General features: G+C 39.9%; 1 protein-coding gene across 28 annotated transcripts in view; it reads left to right on the top strand.

Moving 5' to 3' along the window:
- Nucleotides 1–21672, top strand: part of dlg2 (discs, large homolog 2 (Drosophila)) — a 284477-nt gene that overhangs the window by 180311 nt on the left and 82494 nt on the right. For 25 of the 28 annotated variants that reach the window (XM_053686874.1, XM_047161111.2, XM_047161112.2 and 22 more), the window contains 2 exons: nt 7612–7665; nt 19102–19152. In XM_053686874.1, the coding sequence (XP_053542849.1) occupies nt 7612–7665; nt 19102–19152 (105 nt within the window). Of the gene's footprint in view, nt 1–809; nt 1290–7611; nt 7666–19101; nt 19153–21672 lie in introns of those variants that run through there. The other 3 variants (XM_047161128.2, XM_053686878.1, XM_047161110.2) reach the window with 3 other exon arrangements.

The following is a 21672-nucleotide window of genomic DNA, read 5'->3' as shown; positions in this document are numbered from 1 at the left end:
CGTCATCCTAACCATTAATTTACATTGTTTTTTGGTGACATTTTACAGGGAATTTAAAATATTCAGTGTGTGGAATGTGATGGGTTCTGATAGGTCAGATTTTTATTGTGTCGTAGCGTATTACAGTAAATCCTACCACATGTCATGTGCTGTTGGAAGCATTCATATTTTCAGAAAGCCTGGACTTGATGAAGGAAAATGAAAGTGTAGGTGCTTTCTTGGCTTATGGGGTGACTTCATACAGAGAAATTAAGGTAATATGACTGCAGTGTGGGCCTGTAGCCAGTAGATGGAGGAATGCTCTCTGGCAGAACTGACCAGCGGTACGGTAAGAAGGCTGTAGAGACAGAGACAGAGAGGCTTAGCATATAAACATATAAATTCTCCGTCTTTGTCACATTTAAACTGCTCTTACAGTACCGCTGGTCAATTCTGCCAGAGAGCATTCCTGGAAAGAAGTCACTCCAGTTTAACTGAATCTTTAACTTAATTCACCCACCGCCCCCCCCCAAAAACAAAACATATTTGTGTATGCATGTGCATCTACTTTTTTTTCCCCCAGGTAGGATTTTATGTCACCTTATGTTTAAATAGGATATTGTATGATCACACTGAAGTTCATAATATTAATGTGTTAAAAAAAGAATACTTTTTATTTTATGATCATTCAAGTGTGTATCCCCAGAATTAAGTATGGCTATCCAGCTGTATACATATAGAGGATAGATCTACTAACAGAGTTAGTCTCTCTCTCTCTCTCTCTCTCTCTCTCTCTCTCTCTCTCTCCTGATCACTGGCCCACACACACACACACACACACACGCACATACACTCTCACTGAGCACGGAGAGAGCAAGCACAGCTCAGAGGAGAGGCACTCGCTGCAGCTGTGTGTCCTTAACTACTGCTGCTTCCTGAATACAAACGACTACAGAAACTGGAAGAGAGAGAGAGAGAGAGAGAGAGAGAGAGAGAGAGAGAGAGAGAGAGAGAGAGAAGGCGGGGGGCAGAGTGTGGACAGAATGACTGCCCACCTGGCCGAGCAGCAGAGCTGTTGTCTGGAGATGCATGCCAGAGGGGGCGACGCTCCTTGTGGATGCGGATACCCGGCGCTGCCTGCCCCGGCTATTCCCAACATGCCACGGCAGCGCGCCAGGCTCACAGCGTCACGCTCTGACGGCTCATGGAGGAGCCCGAGCAGAAACATGATGATGCGTACCAAGGGGGGCAGCTGCGACCTGTGGTCTGAGTGTAGCTGTACCCAGCATGGCTGGCGTGAAACGTATCAGGTAAAGAAGAAAAAATGAAGTGTGGTTGGGAACGGGGTGTGAGAGGAGAGGAGGATGGATGTAGGTTTGAAAAAAGAGGAGAGGATAGGAGAAGAGAGAAGGAAAGAAAAGGAAAAGAGGAAGGCAGAGTTGTCTGAGTGCCAGGGAAGTGCACACTGGGCTGGTAATCTTGTAGACAGTAGCATGTTGTGTAATATTGGGTAATGTTGTGTGTTGTGTAGTCTGTGGTGCTGATTGCGCTCATGCATTTTGAAAGGATCTGAAGTACATGCCTTCTGAGAAGAAACTCACTAAAGCCACTTGTCTTTCTGTCTATCTTACTGGCACTTGCCTATATAAGATTTCCATATTCACTTTAAACCATAAGTGCGTGTATATGTGTGACGTGTGCCAAACTGTTTCCCAGTAACATCTGTAGTGTATATCTTAAAGGTGCAATTTGTAATATTTTAAAGTGCATCTTAATAATAATTGTAATAGTCACATAACTTTATGTGACTTTACATAACCTTAGGGGGAAAAAATAGGATTTGCTGTATTGTCATCAATAGATCTGAACGGATTGTGAATTATTCGTTTCCTGCTTGTTTACATTTTCTGTCCCAGAAATGATCTGTGCTCCCCAGGACAAAGCACAGCAGCTCAGCTTTGTCAATTTTTCTTAAAAGGCAAGGAAAAATATGACATTTACAGAAAGGGTGACATGGTAAGCAATAGTGGGCTGTAAAAAAATGACAGACTGCCTCTTTAAGATTTAGCTGAATGACCAGATCAGGGATGGATGGTGTATATTGTGTATTATGCATTGTATAGTATGAGTGTGTGTATCTGTTGGTTTGAGTAGCGACAGCAGTGTCTAGGTGAGTTCTCTAGCCTCTGTGGTGGTGTGCTTTAGCGTCCAGCCTCTTATAGTAGAGGTGCATACTTGTTCCAAACACACACATTAGACGTACCTGTTCAGTTACATCCTCCTTACTTTCACGCTGAATCTTCTATCGTTGCTTCAGTGATTAAACCTCATATGTGTTTGCTGTAGATAAACCCAGCTAATTGGCTTACATTCATACGTGCTGTGATTATAATATTATAAAAGCAATTTAAGCTGGTATTTCATGCTGCACATCCTCAGTATGTTTAGAATTACAATGAGACTCATCCAGACCGAGTCTCAGATTGATGTATGGAGCTGGTCAGGGAATCCAGGATGGTGGTTCGTGGGTTGAGTGCTGATTAAGAGTGGCCATGAAGGCGATTTTTGAATGACTGCACACCTCAAGAAACCCTATCCAACCTCTAATTGGGTTGTAGTTCTCACTTCTTGTGCATACATTGCATCTTGCTGTCCTATTGTGTTACTGATGGGCATGTAGTTGTGTATTATTGAGGCTGGTGGCTCTATGTATAGAATCTCTCTGGCCTGAATTATTAAATGCAGTAACCTAGAACAAGAGCTGCAGCTGCAGTTTGTGCTTGAGTCACCCGAAATGCATTTAATATCATTATCCAAAAACTTTTAATCCCTAGTTGAAGCTGGTATTAGGAATTCTTTTGTCATAATCAGATGGATTTGAGAGCATACTGCGTTGCAGGCTTGCTGATCACTATTCAGACACAGCTGCTCAGTTTTAGTGACAAAAACTATACATGTACAACTAACACCTTTACAATCCTAATCATAAGCTAATTGAATGTTCTTCCTTCGCAGCTTTTAGTCTGGAGTGTGACTGGGGTTGTTTTAGGTTTCCCAACCCTGCTCACTAATCTAATCTAAGCACTACATCCAGTTAATCCGGCCCTGAATATTAGGGCCAGACGTATTGTAACCATTGCAATGTGGTAGATCTCCAGAAATGGGATTGGGTTCCCCTGCTCTAAACAACTTAAGAATAGCTTAATTTTCCAAAAATATAAGGCGATTACAAACACTTACTGGTGTATGATTATGTTCACCCTCAGACATTATGTTCGTGAGAAATTCCCACATAAGCAGAAACAGAGGAGAATTTTGTTAACGATTAGTTATCGGGCGTTCTCGTGACATCTGTGGGTGGTTACTGCATTCACCGATCACAAAATGAGAAAAAGGAAAAAGGTTTTTCTACAAAGAGCTTTTTTCAAATTTTTGCCAAACACAAACTATCCCAGAACAGCTCCACTGAAAGAACCACTATGAACAATAAAACAGATCTTCGAGAGGGAGTTCTGCCCTGATTTGCTTGCTCTTGTAAACTCTGGGGAAATTATTCACAGTATCATTCAACCTCTTCCTAAGCATTGCTGTGGTTTAGTGACTCTGCATCCAAACACACATACACACACTCTTCAGTAGTCTGCACGCCTTCTCTACACTACACACTGCATCAGAACCATTTCCAAACCCATTGAACACACACATCTCATTTTATAACCATTAATGACTGGAATTTCCACTCTTCTATGCGGGAAGAGAATTGAAAAATAAATGTGATTTCTACATTATTATTATTATTATTATTATCATCATCATTATTATTATTATTATTATTATTATTATTTCCTCTGATAGTTTGGGTACTTGAACTGTTTACCCAGAGTTGTATTACATTATTTATTTCCTCAGCCACGTAATGAGAAGCGCTGCTTAGAGTGTACATGGAAGGAATTGTGTTTGGATTGAACAGTCTCTCTAGCGTAACCTAGTCTGTTGATTACATCTAACACAAAAGCTTACACTTGCATGTGGTTGCGAAGTCTTACCACAATTTGTTCTGCAGTGCATGATTATAATTTACACCTTTTCAAGGATTTGCTTCACTTTGAAGCCGACCACTGTGACAATCAGAACCATGAAGTACTGTACTTTATAGTGTGTCTTACTTAGTCAAATACTATTTTATATGATTTCCTGCATCTGTAGTATGAGGAAGCTTTTAAAGTATGTTGGTGTTCTCCATCACCTCTAACTAAGGTGTGAGTTCTTAACAAGGTTCTAGAGAGTCAGTCATACAACTCTTTTAAAACCATACTTGTATAATATTTTAAGCTGTTGAACTTAGGTTCTCCATGAGGCTTCAATCGACATGGATTTAACCTTTCATCTCCCTGTGTGTTGTTCTGCAGAATCTACATTGCACACACACTCTCTCAAAGGCACTTATTGTGATCGGTTTCAGCTCGCAGGATGATCATTTTAGTCTTGACATAATGTTAAAGTTTGGCAGAGGCTTCTCAGTGGGTATGTCTCTCTTATTGGTCCCATGGAGACATCATTTACGGCTTCGGGTTGTCTGAGCTTTATAAGGGTTTCTTTCTTTTTAGTCACTGAACAAAATTTGCCATTTGTTGAGATACTGCTGCAATTATCACCAGCTGTACTGTAGTGCTGCGGTGTGGCTCCATAACATAGTGATATAAAATAAAACACTGTACAGTTGCTATATGTCATTGCTGATGTGCTGCTTCTAATACAGCAGTCTTTCACTCAAGGAGAAAAAGCTGAAGTGGGTGATGAAAGGCTTTCTTGTGTGTGTGCATACGACTCTTTAAATGAAGAGGTGTGTGGGTGTGTCATCATCAGGCCACATTGATGCAACAGAAGCTCCTAATTAATTTCCTGCTGTGCTGCTGTACTGTCCTCTCCCTCCCCCGCTCCCTCTTTCTCTATCTCGTGCTCTGTCTGTGATTGAAGCAGTAGCTCTTGTGGCTTTCATTAATGTAGTCAGAGCCTTGTGCAGTCAGCAGGCGAAGTCTCAGCCTCAGGCATCGATTGCTCTCTCAGCAATGCTGCCACTCTCTCACCGGGGCCTTATGGACTTTGTGGCACTGCTACCTCTGAATGCCAATGTTCTTCACGCCCTCTTGTGTGTGTGTGTGTGTGTGTGTGTGTGTGTGTGTGTGCGCGAGTGTCAATACTATGATGTTTTGTAATGTAATCAAGCCCCTGGATTGCTGGCCTCAGGCCAAGTGTATGTTTAAATTAAGGCTTGATGAGGGAAACTTGAATCGGTGTTAAAGGGAAACCTTTTTTTGTAGTTCTCTTGTGTGAAACCAGTAACTTCAATCAGATTCAAATGGTATTGGCTATTATACATATACCCTCTTACTTCTCTTATAACGCAATATATTAATGTACGGTATAATATGCACAGTGGCTTAGTGGTTAGCACGTCCGCCTTACACCTCTACGATTCCCACTGTGGCCCTGTGTGTGTGGAGTTTGCATGTTCTCCCCGTGCTGCGGGGGTTTCCTCCGGGTACTCCAATTGCCTCCCCCAGTCCAAAGACATGCATGGTAGGCTGATTGGCATTTCCAAAGTGTATGAATGGGTGTATGAATCACTGCGCCCGGGGGCCATCTTCAGTCGTCTTGACTCAGTCTTGCCACTGGATCATGGTGGTCACCGGGAAGTGAGAGTGAGGCCGATGCGGTGCGTCTTCCTCACTTTAATCCAATTCATGTGCAAGTCAAGTTTGTATTCTCAATAATGGAGGCAGAAATGGAAATGGAGGCAGAAAACTTCGGTCTTCGGTCACATGTGTCGAACATGAGTACTGATGAAAGGTCTCCAGTTTACCAACAATGATCACTGGTGAAATGGCCATTTCACCAATTCAAGTAGTTTTCCGCAAGAAAAAAAAACAACTCCATAATCTGCATGGCAAATTTTGAAACAAGCCGCAAAAAAATCAAGCATTTTTGGCTGCAACAATCACAAAAAAACCTCTGCCTAATCCTGTACGTAGCACTTAGGGCAGTCATTGAGCTGTTTTCAAATTTGTGACTGTATAACATAATTATAATGAGTCTATACAACATTTACATTTAAATTTATTCATTTAGCAGATGCTTTTATCCAAAACGACTTACAAATGAGGAAATACAAGCAAAGCGATATATCAAGCAGAGAATAATACAAGTAATGCTATAATACAAGTTTTTTTCAAATGAATTCTAGACAAGCAAAGTGCACAGAGTAGAGGTGTAAGAGTCAGAGTAATTGTTTATTTATTTATTTTTTATAAATAATATGGGGGTTGGCAGGTTAGGGGTTAGTTAAGTACTTACAGAAGAGGTGGGTCTTTAGCTGTTTATGAAGATGGTGACAGATTCTGCTCTCCGGATTGAGGTTGGAAGTTCATTCCACCACTGAGGGACAGTTAGTTTGAAGGTTCTGGAAAGGGACCTTGATCCACGCTGAGTAGGTACTAATAAGCTTTGCATGAGGGAACGTAAGCCATCAGGAGAGTCTTGAGGTAGGGTGGTGCTGTTCCAGACAAGGTCTTGTATGTGGGCATCAAGGCCTTGAATTTGATACGGGCGGCTACAGGAAGCCAGTGGAGGAAGATGAAGATGGTTGTGACATGGGTCCTTTTGGGCTGGTTGAAAACAAGGTGTGCTGCTGCATTCTGAATCATCTGAAGGGGTTTGATGGAGCTGACTGGGAGACTCAAGATTAATGCGTTGCAGTAGTCCAGTTATATACAATTACCTGAAAAAAGTCTACCAATAAAAATCTTAGGCTGAGATAGACATTAAAGAATATCTTACCAAAGCACTTTCCAAAATCTGAGCAATGCAGTAAAAATGAATACAGGTTGTTGTTGTTTTTTGCATCCATGCATGATCAGACACTTCTAAAATATTCATTCTTATGCAAGTAAGTAGTCCCATCTCTGCAATTTGACTTCCATTTTAAGTTTCTTTAGTTCTTTTCTCAGTACAGGAAAATAGGTGACAATGGTAAACTCACACATGTTATAGATGCAGTAGATAAATATTAGTCTTGAAGACACTGGACTCATCTGTAACTTATTTCAGGGTGTTTTAGAAAGGCTAGATTTTCATGTGTGTGAGAGAGAGAGAGAGAGAGAGAGAGAGAGAGAGAGAGAGAGAGAGAGAGAGAGAGCGAGCGAGCGAGAGCTACAGAGGATGAGTTGTGTAATTAGGACCAGCATCTGTGCAGTGATGCACCAAAATCAACATCAACCAGCAATAACAGAGGAATCTTTGTGTTTGGAAACAAAGTGAACACAAAAATTTCAACTAGACTAAATATTGTCTAGACTGAAACGTCCTTTTGTTTTTGGTCTGTCATGCTTTTGTGTTCGGCGTTTCAGCTTCAGAATGTTCCTGTGTGCTCTGTAATGTCATCATTCTTTTCACCTGTGATTGTGTGTGCTTTGGCTCAGTGTGTTGTGTGTTGTCTTTGCCATAGTGGAGCAATGTTAATCAATTTGACATGACTATTTCGTCTCCATACAGAAGCGTTACAGCACACGTTAATAGAAACTAGGACAGGTTTTACACGGCTAACCTACACTGATGTCTCTTTCTCTCTTACAGGCAAGCCCAGCACCAATTATAGTCAACACAGACACTCTGGAGTCGGTACCGTATGTGAGTTTCACAGTTTTTCATCTGTTTTCTTTTTCATGTTGTGTATTGGTAATTTTAGTACTAAATACGAACAACCAAAATACAGATACGAATAGGAGGTACAATAATGGATTTTTTTTTAGAAAGCTAAGGCCATCTAGTTGAAACTACAGGTGTGTATTGGGACTGAGATTCCATGGGCTGCACGTGTAGGAGCTTTTTACGTTCATTCATTCAGACGTTAGAAGAAGTTAGCAAAGACTATGCAGCATTCATTCATTCATCCTTAGTAACTTCATGCTCAGGGTTGTGGTGGTTTAAATTAGACTACTAGTTTGTTTATATTTTGAGAAATAGAACCCAATTACAAAAACCAAGTCCCTTGCACATCTCTTGTTGAGACCAAAGATGAACTCGAGTGACACGGATGAGAGAAACTGTCAGGACCAGAATTCGCACATGACGCTAACATTGCTGCCATTTCTTCCTCTGGTTTTCCCCCCAGTGTTTTACAGGACAGAGTGGTAGGCTACATATACAGATAGTGGTATTGCGTAACACCTATGGTGTGTAATATAAGACAGAGTTGGATGTATTGTTATGGTGTCAAGTTTGTTGTGGCTTACTTAGTAACATTTATACGACATCATTCGGTATATGACAGAACTCTCAGATAAATATTACATGAGCTTTCTACATGAAACCTTGACACTGGGCACTGTGGTATAATGGATTGCAAGCTAAAGCTTTTTGATAACCACTGGAGCTTTTCCCTCATCAGCATCAAGCAGGAATGCCTGTTCTCTGTGGTGCTTGGAAGCAGTGAGGGGGTGGCTGAATTTGGATGAAGCGTGTATAAAGACAAATGAACTGGAGATGAGTGAGAGATGGTGTGAAAGATGAGTAGAGGGAAAGAGAGATCAATAAACAGACATTATTGATAATAAAAAAAGCAGGTGCATTCATTATAGAGTGACACGTTTCTATTATTATGATGCTGATATACAGGGTGTTCCCAAAGTCTCCATACATAGGGGACTATGTTTGCCAGGATGTTTGTGAACGTCCACTTCTCGGTTGGTCTGCAACACCTCCACTCTTTTTGAATTTGTCAAATTAATTTTAAGTTTGGCAACAGTGTCGTGTGTGATGTGCTTGCCTTCAGTCTCCTCTTCAGGATGTGAAATGCTGCTCATTTGGGTCAAGGTCTAGTGATTGACTTGGCCAGTCTAAAACCTTCCACTTTTTCCTTCTGATGAAGTCCTTTGTTGTGTTGGCAGTGTGTTTTGGATCATTGTCTTGCTGCATAATGAAGTTTAATTTGGATGCGTTTTTGTGTAAATTGGCAGACACAATGTTTCGGTAAACTTCTGACTTCATTCTGCTGCTACCATCATGAGTTACATCATTAAGAAATATTAGTGAGCCTGTTCCAGAAGCAATCATGCAAGCCCAACCCATGACAATACCTCCACCATGTTTCACAGACTAGCTTGTATGTTTTGGACCATGAGATCTTTCTTTCTCCACACTTTGGCCTTTTCATCACTTCGGTAGAGGTTAATCTTGGTTCCAGAACTTTTGTGGCTCATCTTTGTATTTATTTGTGAATTCCAATCTAGCCCTCAGAGCCTTACTGCTGACAAGTGGTTTGCATCTTGAGGTATAGCCGCTATATTTCTGCTCTTTAAGTCTTCTTGGAACGGTGGATTGTGATACCTTCACTCCTGCCCTGTGGAGGTTGTTGGTGATGTCACTAACTGTTGTTTTTGGGTTTCTCTTCACAGCTCTCCCAGTTTTTCTGTCATCAGCTGTTGTTGTTTTCCTTGACCGATGTAGTGGTTTCTTTCTTTTTCAGGACGTTCAAAATTGTTGTATTGGCTATGCTCAGTGTTTGTGCAATGCCTTTGACTGATTTTAAATCAGCTTCAAAATTGCTTTCTTTTCTCCCATGGACAGCTCTCTTTATGTTGGCTTATCTTTTTAATAACGTTAAATGCAGTTTATGCAGTTTTCACAGGTGAATGCAGTTTTCACAGGTGAATTGAAGGCTAAAGCCAAGAGTACATGTTCAGAGTTTTATTGTTTACACAATCAGTTTAACAGGACACACCCGGCTAACCAGAAACACCTGTCAGTCACATGTTCCAATATTTCCAATATATTGCCTACAAATGGGATGGGCTGATTCAAAATGTGCTATGATCTATGTCGTTTAACGCATCTACATATAAATATCAGGAAATAAAAGCTAAAATACTAAACTCTGTTATCATATTCATCTTTTGATTTCAAACCAAAATGTCTTTAGCCTTTAGTCTATTATTAATGGATGATGTACTATACTGTAATATCAATTTACTTTTACTTTCTCAAGAATGAAAATAACTGAGTAAATATAGCACTGAAATGCACTTATCGTTGCAGCCGGAAGTACAGTATCTTGGTTTCTTATTACAAATTTATATTATATTATTCTGTTCCTTAATGTCTTGGGAGAATACTGGTAACTGGCGAACTTTAAAAATGCAGGAGACAAAACATAACAAGTTAAGCCAACTGATATCATGTGGAATATTTTCAAACCCTGACACAATAATGTGGTTAGTGAAGCAATCATACACTTTCAAAGATGATCCCATATGCCATTGTTCTCTGCTTGCAGTGAACGGGCATTTCCGTGGGTTTGCCCTACCAGCTAAGAGCAACTAATTGGCTAACATTCCACATTTGGTTAAATACTCACTATTACTATTTATAAATTAAGAACTACATAGGTGGTATGGTGCCACAGCATATAGTGTTGATGCCTCACAGCTCCAAGGTTCTTGTTTTGAACCATTCTGCATGGAGTTTTTCATGTTCTTCCATGCCCATGAGGGTTTCTGGGTTCTTCTGGGTTCTTTGGTTTCTTCCCACCTACCAGTGTCATGATGGTAGGTGGATTAGCTACTCTGAATTAGGCATGAAAGAGTGTGTAAATGTGTTTATATGGTGCTCTGCGGTGGACTAGTGTACCATCCAGGATGTATTCCTGCCTCATGCCCGGTGCTCTTGGAATAGGCTCCTGGTCCACCACAACCAAACCAGGATAAATATTTATTGAAGACGAATGAAGCTAGAGTAATCATACACTTGCAAAGTTTATTCCCAAATATCATTGTCCTCTACTTGCTGTTGATGGGCGTTTCTGTGGGTTGGACCTAATACAGTCCAACTCTTTGGCTAGCATTACATATTTGGGTAATGCAATGTGTTGTCATTGGAGTAGCTAGGTAGTCTAAAGTTGCCCAAGCTTACTTTCTGAAATTAAATTAATTAATGTATTAAATAAGCTGCTCTTACACAAAGCTAAACATTACGTACTTAACCTAGAAATCTATGTAGCTGAACACTGAAGTAAACTCAAGTATACTTTTGTTGTATGGATGATGTCAGGGAGAACAGCACAGCGTGGTCACCACACTTTCTGACAGTTTTCCATTAAACTAACATTTGGCTTCTTGTGTTTCTGAATGGAAATGAGGTGATGTGAATCAAAGTGTATGGGTTTAAGCAGCAGCTTCAGCATTAAGAGCAGCTCTAAAAAAGCATTCTGCCAGAGACTTGGCTAACTTTCACGTTTCTCTAGATGAGCACAAAAGTGGCTGAAAGGCTGTTACAGGAGACAAATGATGACGATTATGATGACGATGATGATGTTAGTAATGATGATGATGATGATGATGATCTGATGCAATTTGATATTATGAAAATGGACAGAATTGTACGACGTTATTAATGACGTGATTATATGCTATATATAACATTATGATATATAACATTTGAAGGTCCCTGGTTGAATCTGTAGTCAGCAGTTTCAGCTGAAGCTAGCTGTTCTAAAATGTAAAATCTAAACAAATACAGCCACTCAGTGTTGCAGTGTTACCCCTAGAAGCCACACCTCCAAAAACACATGCCCATGTGCTGCCAAGGCTTCTTAAAGCTAGTCCAAGATGGAGGGCTTGACTAGAGAGGCAAAATGGCTTACACGAGGCACCTTCTTGTCCCAATAACATTTACTGATGGTGGACCTCAATTTTAGGTAGATTAGAACCTTAGGATGTTTTTAAGGTGTTATATGTTAATTTAGTGTTTAATAAATGTTAAAAAAATATTTAAAAAATCACTGAACCCCCACATTTTAGCCCTTAGATGCTATGCTTTATTGGAAAAATATGGACTCTTTAACCCCACCATTAGTTTCTAGTATTGGGAGACAGAGTGCATTTTCAATAGAATGTTGATATGAACTATTATTACAAGTACTGTTTCTTGCAAGAATATACAGTATGTTTAATGTATGTTTAATGGAACACACAAATAATAGTTTATCTCAGCAACAAAGTATTTATAGTTCACATTCACTTATTTTACTCAGAATGTACAATGGTGCTTGAAAGTTTGCGAACCCTTTAGAATTTTCTATATATCTGCATAAATTTGACCTAAATCATCAGATTTATCATATGTACTAAAAGTAGACAAAGAGAACCCAATTAAACTGATGTGACAAAAATATAATTAGTCATTTATTTATTGAGGAAAATTATCCAATGTTACATATCTGTGAGTGGCAAAAGTATGTGAACTTTTGCTGGTGTGACCCCCTTGTGCAGAAATAACGGCAACTAAATGTTTCTGGTAACTGTTGATCAGTGCTGCACATTGGCTTGGAGGAATTTGATTCAATGATATACAGTTGCAATCAAAATTATTCAACCCCCATTGCAAATTAGGTTTATTGTCAGCTGTTTGCAACGAACAAATCAAACAAAAGCAATTGAATAGTTCAACACAACAAATGCTTCAAGTGGTTTCCCCAAATTCAACTGAAAATGCAACTTATAATGATTTTAATGTTTCAAAATTTTTCAACCTTCTTTATAGAATCCCTCACAACTGCACAGATATGCAAAACAGGTGTTGTCTCAAGCACACCTGATGCAACTAATCAAGGGCTTCATTAATTGCACCAGATGTGCTTGAGCTGGAACACATGAAATACCTGAACTGGCTAGGGGCAGAAAATTCATGAAATATCTCGATGGGGCAGAAAAAAGAAGCTATCGATGGCTGCAACCAGATTTCTGAGAAGGCAGTTTGTGAAAAACTCTCAAGTGACTTCAAAAGACCTGCAGCAAGACTTGGTTGCATCAGGCACTGAGGTTTCAGTGAGCACAGTAAGATGCGTACTAAACGCAGAAGGTTTCCATGTCAGAACTCCAAGACATACACCACTACTGACCCAAAAGCACAAGAAAATTCACTCAAAATCATATAAATAAGCCACAGATGTTTTGGGATCCTGTTCTGCGGAGCGATGAAACAAAACTGGAACTTTTCAGCACGTTGGATCAGCAGTATGTCTGGAGGAAGAAGAATGAAGAAAGAATACTCTGTCCACAGTCAAGCATAGTGGTGGCTCGGTGATGCTCTGGGGCTGCTTTGCATCCTCTGGCACTGGAAACCTGCAGCGTGTGGAAGGCAAGATGGATTTATTGAAGTATCAGGAAATCCTAAGAGAAAACATCATGCCGTCTGTGAGGAAGCTGAAGCTTGGGTGTCATTGGACCTTCAGACAGGACAATGATCCCAAGCATACCTCCAATTCCACCAATGCTTGTTTGCAGAAGATGTCCTGGAAGATTCTACAGGGCCATCACAGTCACCTGACTTGAACCCCATAGAAAGTCTCTTGGGGAATTTGAAGAAGGCAGTTACAGCATGCAAACCTGAGAATATTACTGAAGTGGAGGCCATTGCTCCTGAGGAACAGGCTAAGATTTCTCAGGAATGCTGCCAGAAGCTATGCATCTCATTTGCAGCAGGTCATAACATCAAAAGGGTTCTCTAAGTACTAAAGATGCTTGCCATGAAGGGGTTGAATAATTTTGAGACTGGAGAAGTCATCGTAAGTTGCATTTTCAGTTGAATTTGGGGGAACCACTTGAAGCATTCCTTGTGTTGAGCTATTTCAATTGCTTTTGTTTGATGTGTTCATTGCAAACTTCATTATAAATTTTGACAATAAACCTGACTTGCAATGGGGGTTGAATCATTTTGAGTGCAACTGTATATCCATTCCTCAGTACAGAACAACTCTGGGATGTTGGTGGGTTTCCTCACATGAACTGCTCTGCTTCAGGTCCTTCCACAACATTTACATTGGATTAAGCTCAAGACTTTGACTTGGCCATTCCAAAATATTAACTATATTTTCTTTAACCATTCTTTGGTAGAACGACTTGTGTGCTTAGGGTCATTGTCTTGCTGCATGACCCACTTTCTGGAGATTCAGTTCACGGACACATGTCCTTCAGAATTCGCTGGTATAATTCATTGTATTATACCAGCAATGTATACAAATTGTTTCATCAATGGTGGCAAGCCGTCCTGTCCCAGATGTAGCAAAACAGGTCCAACCCATGATACTACCAACAGCATGTTTCACAGAGGGGATAAGGTTCTTATTCTGGAATGCAGTATTTTCATTTCTCGAAACATAACACTTCTCATTTAAACCAAAAAGTTCTATTTTGATCTCATCTGTCCATAAGACTTTTTTTCCAATAGCCTTATGGCTTGTCCACATGATTGTTAACTGTAGAAGGGAAGCAATGTTCATTTTGGAGAGCAGTGACTTTCTTCATGTAACCCTTCCATATGACATCTATGTAGGATGTCCCTTTTCGACTTTACGATGTCCTTATAGAGTAACATCAAGTATTTGAGTATTTTTGAATAACAGATTGTTTCAGTGGCTTTGTTTTTTTCCCCGTCTAGCTGCATACTTCTATTTTGTGTGGTACTTTATCTGTCACTTTTTTCTTCAGTTACACCGCTACAGTAAAGCTTCATTTAGCCCTCTGCGTTCAGTAAGCACAGCCGTTTCAGCAAGGAGATGTAATTAAGCTCTGTTTGTAATGAATGGTGCTGATGCAGAGGATGTGAAGGGAGTAGGACTGAGGAGTTGCAGTCAGAGCTCTGGGATACACTGTGCTAATGTTTATCTGCCCTCTGTGTGGCACTACAACCACAGGAGGCTTCAATGGCTATGAGGAAAACACTAGTTCTGTTTCACACGCTGATTGGTACATGCTTTTCTGTGTTATGGAGCTTTTTATGTACCTTATTCTGAGGAGGACTGGATGTTTTAACCACAATCATGGGTATGAAGATGTCCCATAGCTTGTACATTCCAATGGAAATAAACACACATTCCATATACACACACAAAAGATTCATATACACCATATAAGGACTAACTCTTATTTCTTGTGTTGTATCCTGTATCATGTGAAGCAGCAACAAGCGAGTGTGTTTAGTACAACGTTCATGATTTCTCAATGTGTGCCTGCTGTTTTGTAAGCGGCACATTCACTGTGACTCACCACTTTATTATGAGCCTGTGTAAGCCTGCAGTCTGGATGGCTCTCTCCTCCCCTCTGCAGCTGAAGTCGAGCCACAGCACACAAACACTTCTCCCCAAGGACGCGCCCGGCGAAAGCACCACTTAGCATTGCTGATGTGAGCCAGGCTTTAGGTTTGAGCCGCAGTAATACTGCTCAAGTGTAGAGCGGCTCAGACAGAAGGGCCGTGTTTTCCTGACATTAAGCAAAGCAACTTCCTGTCTTAACTCACCGTCTGTCGTCTGCATAACGAGGAGACTTTGTATATATCTGTGCAGTCGTTCCGATGATCAGCGCTGTTGTTATTGCTATGATAATAAGAACTGTTCAGTGATCCTACCAGACTCTGGGATTCATCAATCAATTACTTCTCTGTCACTGATGATGTTGATGCCTGTTGAGCTCTGTGTGCTGATGGTGGATCAGAGTGTGTTCCCTCAGAGCCAGCAGGAGGCTTTCAAGAGCTCTTCGTTTTCCTCCTCATCTGTTCTGACGAGATGGTGCCAGACCAATGTCCCTGCAGGACCATGAACAAGACAACAGCATGATGTCCTCAATCACAACACACACATCCAATGGACCTCAGGGTGATTGCTATAGATAGTAAAAAAAAAGTACAAAAAAAAAGTTAGATAACTCAATAATCTAAACTAGACACGTCAACAGTGTCACGAATTTACAGCAACTAGTTCACAAATTTTATTTAAAGCATCAGCTGAGATTTTCTGCAAAAATCTAACCACATTTGGATGTAAGATTCAGTGACTCCTGCCTGTCAATAGGTGTTTTCATTTCCGAGGGACCTTATGCTGTATAGCTGCTGGTGAGATGAGATCACAGTAATGCTACAGTTTAATATTGTTTACACCACAGTGATATTGAATTCTCTTATCTTGTTGGTCAGAAGGTGTTGATTCATTTTCTATAACAGCAGCTCTGACCATAGTGCTGACTGCAAGACAAATCATTTCAGGTTTATATTAATGCACGCATTATAGTACATTATTACTTCTATAGTAACAGCTCATTCACATGGACTTGTATGGAACATGCTCAACATAATGTAATGCTAATAATATACAAACTTAAAGCGTATGATCTTGATATACTGAAGATATGCTGAAGCTTTCAGTAAGGAGGCATTTACATAACAATTGTGAGGACTTTGTGCATTCTGGTTTCTTGGTAACGTGACTAGCTGAGTTTTTTATCTTATGAACCTCAAGAGAGAGCGGGAAAAGAAGGGCTGCTGAGGGAATGACTGTTTGTAGCTGCTGTAACGTAAATTATAACAGGAACTAATTGGTTTCACAGCATTAACTGGAACTAAAAATATATTTTTTAAAAAAGTGCAGTATGTTCTTAATAAAAAGCTTTCTTAATACATTCTTAATAAAATCATCTGCAAATTGCTGTTATAGGAAAATAGACCCCCGACCCCCGTCATTGATTATTTTCCTATAGCATTATGCCTCCATCATTTTATTTCTTACTATTGAAGCTGAAGCTACATTGTGATATATTATTTTTGAATGACAACAACTGATATTGTTGAATGGTGCTTTTTCTCATCTTTTCTCTCACTTCTTTCTCTCTGTCCTTTCTTTCTCATTAGCTTGGATGTAGTTTGTACATGAATCAGCTCATGTGTATTGCCCATGTCCTTGAAAGTCCTAAAAGTCTTTTTTTCTACCCTATAAGGATTAATCAGATTCCCATAAAGGATGTGTAAAAATGATTTTTGCTGTGATTGTATGAGACTAGGCATCATAAAACTGTCCGAGGAGGGGAGGTGGGTGGGTGGGTTGGGGGGTTGGGTTGGGGTTTGGAACAATAACTATGCATTAGTCTGCCTTGTTTTCAACATTTCATTTATTCACCAGTGGCTGTTCTGTTTTTGAGTTCACCTAAGCTAAAAATGTCATTCAGCTATACTGTACGACCTGAATTTGGTGGATTCCTGTGGTGTGTTAAAGCAGGTCAAACACAAAACACAGAGCTATGCGTTCAGATTATGGTTCTAGTCATACTGCAGCTGTGTGTGGGGAAGAATCTTTGCCATGTGTCAATACAGTCTGAAACTGAATAATTTACAAATTTTGTGTAATATGTATGTCTGTAAAAGAGATGGGGATAAAGTGAGAGTTCCTGTTGAGCAGTGCTGGCTTGATGATTGAATCATAGTAAGGCTTTTTTTTATCAGACACAAAATATTGTAAGTCAGATGACTCCACATTTCATCTTTAAAGTTGATTATTTCATATCCATTTCTCATTGTTGCCACAGAATAATAATATTTCTTGCTGAATCCACACTATGCGATTTTAGCCCCGATTTCCTTGTTACAAATCATTTTGGGGATTTGCAACACACACACCCCCCCCCCCCCCCCACACACACACACACACACACCAGTGACAAGTACTGTAGCGAGGAAAGAGATGAGCAACAGCCAGTGAGATTTCGAAAGGAAATATGCGCAGCAGATCCCTGAATCCAGTTCTGTTATCCATGTATTTGTGTAGGAGTGTGAGTGCAAATTATTTGGCATGTCAAACCCAAATGAAAACAGACGTGACATTCCTGAGGCCTGTTGCAGCCTCGGTGGCTACCCAGGTAAGTTTGAGTTTAGTTTGAGCAAACACTGGTTTTTCAGTCTCAACAAGGTGGATTGCTTTTAAGCAGGTTTCATCACCATGGTAACTTTCAACACTACTTCTTGAAAATGTACAAAATATATCGATTTTCCTCAAATGTATAGTTTATCTACGGCGCATATTAAAAATGTGACACACCTAAGCCACGCTCTTACTGTACTGCAAACTGTATGTATTGTTTTGCAGTTCTTTGAGAGTGGTATATATTTTTGGCAGTGGTACATCTTTTGGAACTTTGGCAGCTGCAACTGTGTTGCTTTTTGTGGTTAGTGTAGGTTTAAATTCCTCATATTTTTGCAAAAAATAATTTCTTGCTCTTCAACCTGAAGTATGCACATCTGCTTTTTTTCCCTACTGAATACTATTGGCTGTTTGCCGCAAACATACGCACTTATGTGCATGTGTACTCTGAGTAAACCTTGATTCAGGGTTAAAACCTGAGTTGACTGAGAAAGTTGATAACCAGCATCGTGAAACCTATTAATCTTAATTAACCTGGGTTGGATTTGTTTGGTTTTCTCAACTGAAAACTTATTCTGCAACTCTGAGTTTGTTCAACATGCTTCGTGCAACAGGCCTCTGGAAAAGTACAGTATAAAAATATGCTATGCTAACACCTCCAGTTCTCTTTGCAGAACAGACAGTTCTTCTTCCACATTTTTCTCTTGTTCTTTTTTCTTGTTTCAATGCAAAACAGTGCAAAAACTTCTACTACAGCCAGTTGCTAAGGCTCAGTCATGACAAAGTCACATAATAGATCGCTGTGGTTATTATTCTTGTGAGTAGGATTTGGGGATCTCTCCAGGTGAAGGATTGTGTAGTGGCTGAGCCTGAGGGTAGTATGTACACCTCTATATCCACACAACGGATCTCAAGAGACACAAATATGAGCAGAACAGCGATTTCGAAAGTCATGTAGTGTCCACTTGACTTTAGCTAACCTGTGTGCAGAGGTATGTCAATGTACGGTACATGTAAGAGATTGCAGTGTTTGGTAAGGCTATAAGTCTAACAGATGGTCTGAGCATCAATAGAGATGGGACTCTCTGTGGGAGCAAGTAAACAGATAATGATTTACACGTTAAACTTTAGATTGAAGCCGCAGCTGGCTGCCTAGTGGAAAATGAAAAATGCATTCATTCTGATTATATTACAAAAAAACAGCAAGTCCGTCCAGATCACTTCAGTTTTATGCAGTGATATTTACATTTTTGTTGTGAAGTTATGTGAGGTGCTCTTCTCTCTCTTCTATTTTTTTAGGGTTGCTTGCTTCAGATGATTAATATTTCATTGCAGTTATTTCCTTTGCATTGCAAATGTGTAATGGGATTTTTTTTTTTCCTTTCCAGGTCAATGGGACAGAAATTGAATATGAATTCGAAGAAATTACGCTAGAGCGGGTAAGTCAGAGTGATGGCCCATTAACTGATTCAGTCACACAATTGTTGGCTTGCACACGTATTTACACACCGAATAAATCAAAGCTTTCCTCTCGAGATGAATCTCTTGTTTGATGATTGTGTGGCATTCTCTGCATTCGTCTTCCTCATGTGCCAAGGCATTAAAGGAATACTCCAGCTTTGTTTAACTTACTCTGTATCCACTGCATCCATAGTGTACGTGTGATTACCACAGACGATCATTTCAGCTCATTTCTCAGCAGAGAAGAACAGAACACGTGTTTACTTAAGACAGTTGAACTGCATCAATAAATGTTTGGAAATACATAACTCAAAATCAAAACTACACTCAGTAAAAAGCTATTCTAGTTATTTTTGTGGGATCCATGTATCAGAACCATGAACTGTGTTGGTAATACCTAACTATATATTCTTTCCCCTGAAAGGTAGTCTTTGACTTTTGAATTTTCCCCCAGTTTCTCCCTAATATGGTCTTGATCAATGCTCACCCACCAGTCAGCTCTCCCCGATCATACAACAACTACCAGCCACAGAGGGTGAGGGCTAATCTGTGCTTCCTCTGACACGCAAGAAGACAGCCAATTTCATCTTTTTTGAACTGCTGCTCAGGTTACATCACAGGGTAGTGTAACACACTCGGAGGAAAGCACTATCTGCCCTTTTACGTATACATGAGTTCACAGATCCCTGTGATAGGCTGGTGTTGCTGTGATAGAGCAGAGAGAGTATTCCATCCCTCCCACCAAGAGAGAGATCAATTTTGCTCTCTTGGATCCTGGTCACACATGGCATAATCAGATGGCGTTTCGTTTATCTCTGAAAGATTCAGTTGTACAAGATTATAGTTTGATTTGCAAATTCATTTGGTTGAAGAATGCATAAATACAAACCCAAATTCCGACAAAGTTGGGACAGTATGGAAAATGCAAAAAAAACAAATAAAACAAACAAAAAGAGTCATTTGAAAATTCAATTCACCCTGTACTATATTGAAAACACATTAATAACACATTATTTGATGTTTTACTGATGACTGCAACACACTCCAAAAAAGTTGGGACAGTCGACTGTGTAACATCAACTTTTCTGTTAATAACACTTATTTAGTGTTTGAGTGCTGAAGAGACCAGTTGGTTTAGCAAGTTTAGCAAGCGGAATTTTCTCCCATTCGTCAATTATGCATTTCTTCAGTTGTGGCCTTATTTTGCGCTTCATAATGTGCCACATATTCTGTCAAAGGTTTACTAAAGTATTCCCGAGCCCATGTCAGGACATCCGTTACAGACTCGTGACGGTTTTTAAGACAGTGACGTTTGAGGGATCGGAGATCACGTGCATTCAGAAGTGGTTTTCGGCCTTGCCCTTTATGCACAGAGATTTGACTGGTTTGCTTGAATCTTTTAATTATGTTGTGCACTGTAGAAGGTGAAATGCCCAAAATCAATACCGATTAGTCTTTGGGGAATGTTGTTCTCAAAGTGTTGGATTATTTGCTGATGCATCTGTTTGCAGATTGATGAGCCTCAACCCATCCTTGCTCTTGAAGGACTAGGCCTTTTTGGAGGCTCCTTATATACTATGATTAGACGATTGCCTCACCTGTTTCACATCACCTTCTTATTTTAACTTGTCCCATCACTATTAATCCTAAATTGCTCCTGTCCAAACTTTTTTGGAACGTGTTGCATGCATCAATTTCAAAATAAACATTTATCTTCAAAAAACTGTGCAGTTGATTAGGTAAAATATCAAATACCTTTATAGTCTTTATACATTTTTTGTTTAAATAGTCAAAAAAAAAAAAGTCAAAGTACATTCACAAATCACTCCTCTTTTTTTGATTAGCATTTTTCATACTGTCCCCATTGGGGTTGTATGTTCTGCATACATTATATGGCCAAACGTTTGTGGACACCTGACCATAACACTCATATGTGCTTTTTAAACATCCCATTCCAGATTTTGTCCTCTCTTTGCTGTTATAATAACCTCCACTCTTCTGGGAAGGCTTTTCTGCTACATTTTGGAAGCATGGCTGTAGGGATTTGTCCATTCAGCTACAAGAGCATTAGTGAGATCATGTGCTGATGTTGAGCGTAAATGCCTGGGATTGATCCCAAAGGTGTTCAGTGGAGTTGAGGTCAGGGCTCTGTGCAGGTTCTTCCACTCAAACATCGCTTTGTGCATATGGACATTGTCAATCTGGAACAGGTTTGGGCCTCTTAGTTCGAGTGACGCTAAAGAATACAAACACATTTTAAACAATTGTGTGCTTCCAGCTTTGTGGCAGCAGTTTGGGGAAGACCTACTGTAGATATGGGTGTGATAGCCATATATCCAGAATTTTTTGGCAATATAGTGTATGTGTTTTGCATAAACATTTGTTCACTGCCCCACCAGCTGCTTTTAGACTTCCATTATAAGCATGTTTGATATATAGAAGATTCCATTCTTTCTTTTTAATACAGGGAAACCAGCTAAAAATGCTGCCTGTGTCAA

The sequence above is a fragment of the Ictalurus punctatus genome, chromosome 16 (assembly GCF_001660625.3).
Source record: "Ictalurus punctatus breed USDA103 chromosome 16, Coco_2.0, whole genome shotgun sequence".
Classification (NCBI taxonomy): Eukaryota; Metazoa; Chordata; class Actinopteri; order Siluriformes; family Ictaluridae; genus Ictalurus; species Ictalurus punctatus.
Note: the sequence above shows the minus strand (reverse complement) of the source record. Positions and strands in the feature narration are given on the sequence as shown.